The sequence below is a fragment of the Kryptolebias marmoratus genome, linkage group LG10, assembly GCF_001649575.2.
Source record: "Kryptolebias marmoratus isolate JLee-2015 linkage group LG10, ASM164957v2, whole genome shotgun sequence".
Taxonomy (NCBI): Eukaryota; Metazoa; Chordata; class Actinopteri; order Cyprinodontiformes; family Rivulidae; genus Kryptolebias; species Kryptolebias marmoratus.
In genome coordinates, this window is record NC_051439.1 from 8,284,701 (window position 1) to 8,291,664 (window position 6,964).

General features: G+C 47.4%; 1 protein-coding gene across 5 annotated transcripts in view; it reads left to right on the top strand.

Annotated features, from left to right (window-relative positions):
• keap1a (kelch-like ECH-associated protein 1a) overlaps positions 1–4,769 on the top strand; it is a 40,664-nt gene extending 35,895 nt beyond the window's left edge. For 4 of the 5 annotated variants that reach the window (XM_025006262.2, XM_025006252.2, XM_025006257.2 and 1 more), the window contains exons 8-12: positions 1,261–1,390; positions 2,082–2,278; positions 3,269–3,474; positions 3,637–3,813; positions 3,956–4,769. In XM_025006262.2, the coding sequence (XP_024862030.1) occupies positions 1,261–1,390; positions 2,082–2,278; positions 3,269–3,474; positions 3,637–3,813; positions 3,956–4,140 (895 nt within the window). In that variant the 3' untranslated portion in view covers positions 4,141–4,769. Of the gene's footprint in view, positions 1–1,260; positions 1,391–2,081; positions 2,279–3,268; positions 3,475–3,636; positions 3,860–3,955 lie in introns of all 5 variants that reach the window. The other variant, XM_025006266.2, reaches the window with a different exon arrangement.
• The last annotated feature ends 2,195 nt before the right edge of the window (positions 4,770–6,964 follow it).

A 6,964-nucleotide genomic window follows, 5' to 3' on the forward strand; every position in this document is an offset into this window, starting at 1 on the left:
ATGAATTTGAGATTTTCATTTGTTGTCATTTGTAATCATCAAAATTAAACGAAATAAACATTTGAAATATATGAGTTTGTATGTAATGTATGAATATAATATACAAGTTTCACTTTTTAAATGGAATTACTGAAATCAATCTACTTTTTCATGGTATTCTAATTTTATGACCAGCACCTGTAGTTTAACATTCCCAGTAGTTTTATATATGGGTTTGATTTTATGCAGTGAAAGCTGTTTATGTCCTTTAGCTTTCAGTAACAAGTGAGCTTTGGGGTTGTGTGGGGGGGCGGGGCATAAACAGGCCCGTTCAAAGCCAAGCCACAAAGTCTTTATTGGATTTAGGTCCGGGCTTGGGCTCGGCCGCTCCAGAACCTTCATCCTGTGAGTTTTTTTTTTTTTTTTTGTTCGCTGGAGGCTTCGGCTTGTCGTCCTGCCGGGAAGATCAATCTTCTCCCAAGCCGTCGTTCTTTTGCGGTTCTGTCCTCCAGGATTTTCCCATCGTTTTGCGGCGTTCCTTCCCCCCCTAGCTGTACAAGCCTTCCAGGGCCAACTATCAAAGCGTCCCCGTAGCGTGATGCTGCCACCACCGTGCTTGTCTGATGGTCAAAACGCTCCAGTTTGGCCTCATCAGACCACAGAACCTTCTTCCACATGCCGTTTGGCAAACCAGCTAAGATTTAATCTTTGTATATTTCGCTCCCACAAAGCCCTCACTACTCTCCTTCTTCACGGTAACTCTGAGCTCTTGGTAGATTTACACACATCCCAGAATCCTTCCTTTCCTAAATGATGGATTTAACAGAACTCCAGGGGATGTTTAGGGCCTTGGCGATCCTTCCTGGCTTGTACTTTTCCATAATCTCGTCCCTGAGTTGCTTGGCGCGTTCTTTTGCCTTCATGGTGTGATGGCAGCAGGAGTGCTGATTAACCAGAGAATAAACCTTCCGCACACAGGTGTTCCTGTACGGCAATCCCTTAAGACACATTCACTTCCCTCAGGTTATTCCCATTTCACTAACTGAGAGACAGCTAGCACCAAGAGGCTGGACCTCTGCTGAATTAGGAGTTCCTTTGGCGATGAATATTTATGCGATTGCTACGTATTTTGAATTAGTTGGTATTACTTTGTAGAAATCAGTTTTCACTTTAAAGTTTTTTTTTGTTTTTTATTCAACCTTATTTTGCCCATGTGAGCTTGGAATAAATTGCCTACTCACCTTTTTTGTTTTTATTTTTTTTACTGTTGTTGTTGTTCAGATACAGGCAGCTGTCCCTGTCCACAATGAAGGCTTTCGATCCCAGCAGGAACGTCTGGATAAAAATGGCCAACATGGAGACCGCCTGCAGCGGTCTGGGGGCCTGCACGCTCTTTGGACTCATCTATACTGTAGGTTTAATGAGATGAAACCTGTAGACAATTCATGTATTCATTAGGTGGTGAACTGTAAACTAATTCTTTGAGTTTTTATACGAGTTTTTATGTTATGGCGCCGTCCGTCCATCTGTGGACAACTTCTTGTTCGAGCTCTAAATTGATAACCCTTTAAAGTAGGAATGCCAAACTGCACAGCTGGACACCTCATGGGTCAGGGATGATCTCTATTGATTTCAAGGTCACTGGGTCAAAGGTAAAGGACACAGGTGACCCCTTTGTGAAAATCTTGTCCGTACTGTAGGTCCACAACGATGTAACATAAGAATGCCAAATGGCACAGCTGGACGCCCCATGTGTCAGGGATGATCCCTATTGATTTCAGGGTCGTATGATCAAAGGTCAAGATCACAGATGACCCCTTTGTGAAAACCTTTCCTGTACTTTAACTTTGCAAGCGTGTAACGTAAGAATGCCAAACGGCACAGCTGGACACCTCATGTGTGAAGGTTGATCCCTATTGATTTCAAGGTCATGGGGTCAAAAGCCAAAGTCATAGGTGACCCCTTTGTTTGGAATGTCAAACTGCTCAGCTGGACACCTCGTGTGAATGATAATGTTTTTGAATTTTATCAGTTTTCTGACGAGTGGTTTTGAGACGTTAAGGCAGTCGAATAAGGTTTTCTTTTTTCCTTTCTAAATCCAGGTGGGAGGAAGGAATCTGTCGCTCGAAAATAACCTCGATTCCAGCGCCCTGTGCTGCTACAACCCCATATCCAACCAGTGGAGCCAGCGGGCCTCCCTCAACATCCCCAGGAACCGGGTCGGGGTGGGCGTGGTGGACGGCTGCATCTACGCCGTCGGCGGCTCCCAGGGCTCCGTACATCACAACACGGTGGAGAGGTGAGACACGCGTAAACCGCCCGCCGCGTAGCCGCTTGATCCGACGAGGCACCGCGGGAACATTTGGTTTTAACAGCGCTTTGTTTCCTCGGCCACTTGCAGCAGATGCAGCAACTACACCTCGGGGTGTTTCTGGATAAGACAGACGACACAAAGACGCGTCATAAAACCTGCCAATCAGGAAATAAGCGGCGAATAAACAAACTGGAGAGTGACACGTGCTCTTTCAAAACACGCTGCGCAAAACTTGCCATCAGTGTCAGTCTTCCTGCTGCTACGAGGAGCTTTACTGTTGACACATTTCATCTTAGTTCAGCTGCTGAAGAAATATCCCGACGTCTAAAAGTGACACTTTTTCTATGTTAGTAGCTTTTTGCTACACGTCTAAATATCCTTACTGCAAATTTAATCTTTTTTTGGGAGGGGAGACATGTTGTAGGTAACTCAGTTTGGAGAAAAGACTGGACTGAGAAGCTAATGGCACGTCTGAGAAGCACCATGATGGATATAGAAGTTCATGCAAACAGTTTGATCTCAAAAAGCTTTATTCTGAAAATCATTGAACCAATCAGATTCAGCCCTCATGTTAAATCTTTCCATCTCATATACAAATACATGAGCTTTAAACTCCAACTCCTTTTGTTTGAATGCTTTTTTTCTTTGTTTTTTTTCCACACACACATTGTAAACACTTTGCTGAGATGCCTGCAGAACAACCTGTTAATCTCTTGTCTGCTTCCACTGGCACTACAACCTCTTTGGCTTCAGATAAAGCTTGCTAATATTTGTCAAGCGCGGTCGCCGGCTTAGCCTAATCCACTCAAAGGTGACCGGCTCATGTGGGACTGCGAGGGTTGCCGGGCACGCAGCCGCCCCTCCTCCCGCGTCGGTTTAACGCCCCGCGGCGCCGAGACGCGCCTTCGTCTCCAGTACCCGCCGCGTGAAGTCGTCGGAAACTGGCGCGCCCGCTGACTGGTGCTCGTTTCGCAGGTGGGATCCGGAGTCGAACCGCTGGTCCTTTGTTTGCCCCATGTCGGTGGCCCGCCTGGGAGCCGGCGTGGCAGCGTGCCGGGGGGCACTGTACGTGGTGGGGGGCTACGACGGCCAGAATCGCTGGAACACGGCAGAGAAATACCAGCCGGACACCAACACTTGGCAACAGCTAGCTCCCATGAACACCATCCGCAGCGGACTGGGTGAGTTGCTTTTTTTTTTTCCTCCCCTGGTGATCTGTCGTGATGTCCTGTTTCTGACTTTTGCAGCAGGAAACATCAGGGAGGCGCATCCTCTCGCGCTGCCCGAACATGCCGCGGTCGTTGTTTTGTGAACTCGTGTCCCCCCCCTGTTGGTTTCCGCAGGCTTGGTGTGCCTGAGCTCCTACCTGTACGCTATCGGAGGCTACGATGGGCAGAGCCAGCTGTGCACGACGGAACGCTACAACATCCCGAAAAACATCTGGGAGCCCAGAGCCTCCATGCAGCACTGCCGCAGCGCACACGGAGTCACGGTCCATCAAGGGCGCATTTATGTCTTCGGTCAGTTCACTTTCCTGTTATCTAACTGAGGTGGACGAGTCCGTAGGTAGATGATCCTCTTTTTAGCACACTGTCTGCCGCGCTGCTCCTGTTTTAATAAAACAGAATAAATTCATTAAGCAGATCGTGTGTCTGTGCGCAGGGGGGTACAACCAGCACGGCTTCCTGTCCAGCGTTGAGTGCTACTGTCCGGACAGAAACGAGTGGACCTTCGTCACCGACATGCCCAACGGACTCAGCGGCATGGGCATCACGGTTACCATGGAGCCGTGTCCCGGCTGCATGGCGGAGCAAGAGGACGACGAGGACGAGGACATATCCAAATAGGAGGACGAGATCCCGAAGACCGGTTGGTTTGTCATTAAAACCAAAAACATTTGGAAACAAAACTCGTCATGAACTTTTCCCCTCAGGGATTTCCCAGATATCACACCTCGGGATAAAGAACTATTTCCATCTTGTGTTTCAAGGACAAATTTTTAATTTTTTTTTTTAAATTTTGTCAGCATGTTTACGCACTAGCTACCTGACTGAAACAAACATTTTTGGAGCTCATTTTTCTTAAAAAAATAAAATAAAAATAGGAACTAAAAAAGCCAAGTAAGCCACTGAGCAGTGGAGGACTCAGCTCTGAGTGCCCTTATTGGTAAATATTGTTTATTATCACTTGTTTTCTGCCTCTTTAGTGGTCAGATTTTTTTGTAAAAACACGTGCAGAGCCAACGTGAAAAGAACCTTGAATATTTAAAAAAAAAAAAATTATTTCCTGTCAATTCCAAACTTCTACATACGTCTCTTGTTTACATTTTTCGTCGTCTTTGTGTAATTTCAAGCTGCTATTTTATGAATTTACCCTATTTTGTATGTATGTGTGTGTGTGTGAAATCACTGTATATTTCTTGTTATCAAAAATAATGTCACCATATATAAATATATATATATATATTATTGTTAAAGATTATCTTCACTGTGTTTATTATTGCAGCTCTGTCACCCTTGCTGAGTGTTGACCTGTGTGACCACTAGGTGGCGGAAGAAGTCTAAAAATGGGACCAAACGGCGCCATAAATGGGTTCACATTGTGACACACAATGGCAGCCTCTTCCCCTCTTTTATAAATATATTTTAAAAAAAAACCCGTAACCATGAAACGTGTGCGTAGTTTTCAGCAGCGTTCTGTTTGCGTATGAGCTTTTTGTTCGTGTTTTTTTTTTATTTTTTTTTTACTCCTAATAGTTGGAGCTAATCAAAGCTCACAGAAGCTTTTTTTTTTTTTAATTCTAAGCAGTCCTGAAGAAAAGACACGAGCCGCTGGACTGAGGACAGAGTTAGTCATCGGCCACGGACGTCACTTGTGTGTTTACCTCTTCCTCTCTGCACTGCTGTTCTCTTATCTCCTCCATGTCTCACCTGCAATTACCCAGCAGGCCGTTAAAAGGCCTAACAACAACAAAAAACACGAGGAAGGCCCGGATCAGAGCTGGCGTGAGCGCGTTTCCTGATGGGGTTTCTGAGGTGGACGAACGGGAGCTGCAGATCCTCTGTGTTGACGGAGCAACCTGTTGGGTTTACAACATTCCCCCCCGTACCTACACCAGTGCGAGCGACTCACGTGGCGAGCGCGTGAGGCGGGCGTCTCGTACGAGCGCTGCTTGCCGAACCACGCTCGGGCGAAACAAAGCCGCCCCCCCCCGCCCATTTCGCAGGCTGGGGAAACAGATTTGCCTCAATGTGTTCGCCGTCTCACGAGGGGGGAAGGGGGGACGGAGAGGGGACGGGGAATTAGTGCAGATGTAGCTGCTGGTCGCCGCCTGCACGCTGGCCGCACTAACCCCGAGAGGAAGTGATGGAGGAGAGGAGCGCGTGCAGAAAAACAAGAGACACGATGACCAAAACACGGGCCGCTGGCGGTCGTGACAGCTGCTCTTATCTGTTGCCTAAAATCACAAACTGGGACTTTTTTTTTTCCCTTCATACCTATTGTTGCACTGTGACAAATAAAACTTGAGAAAATACTGTAATTAGATGCGTTCATGTGGAGAATTGATGCATCACTATTCCTTAAAGTAACGCACGTCACCCGCCACTCTCCATGCCAGTTTTAAACTGAGAAATGACCCAGTTAGAGCAGTTTTCCCTCAAGCCTTCAAAAGTAACTTACTTTGCGGAGACTCTCGGCTAAGGCCGTATCAAATTTGAGCTCAGTGTCTGTAAAACTGACCGAGTTGCGATCGCTTTTGCGTGGGCCTATGTTAATTAGCTGTGGTGTCCATCTTGAGTTGGACTTCCTCTGAAAGCTAATCACTTCTAGATGCGCAACCAGTAGTTGCTCTCCGCGAGTTTCATTCAAATCTGTCCCGTCGCTCACCAGATATTTTGCTAACAGACTGCAAAGCGTTGACTCCGACAGTTAAAGCCAAAGTTTCAAGCGAAGGTGCTCCACGACACGGACGGCTCGGCATACTCCTCATGGTTTGCTCTCAGCTACCGCCACACCGAATTTCGGCGAAATACCTGCGAATACAACTGCGCTGTAGTCGTCGTTGTGTTGGCTGTGGCGGCCATCTTGAATGGCGTGCTTCAAAACGTTGCTGGGTCCCAGCCGTGCATCCGGTGGTTGCTTCTGCAAAAGGTGCGGGAAAATTTGTCCAGCGGTTAATGAGATGTTCTGGTAACGGACACATGAAAGCATAATTGTCCGCCTTCAGTGGTGAGAGATAGCTCCACGGCGTGTTCCAATTAGGAGACAAAACTTTGAGCTGCTATAAAATAAAAAGATTTATATAAGTGGAGTTTCTCAGTTTGGTTTCAGCCCGTTCTGTCACTACTACAATAAGACTCATCCAGTGAGATGGGGCTTATTCGGCCTTATTTAGATCTGCACGCAGGCGGGAGGTCAAATCAAGGCGCCACGAGACCTGTGGAGGTGTGTGTTGGAAGGGGTGGGGGTGGGGGGGTCTTAACGCCACCGGGCCCTACAGCCACGCGCACGTGTAGGCGCGACCTTGGCAAGTGGTGACCTCATCAACATCCCCGCCTGCAAAGCTAATCTGTTTCACTCTGAAGGATGCTCCCGCAACGGAGCTGCTCGCGAAGGTGACATTGGCGGCGTGGAACCCACCCCCCACCACCACCACCACCAACCACCACC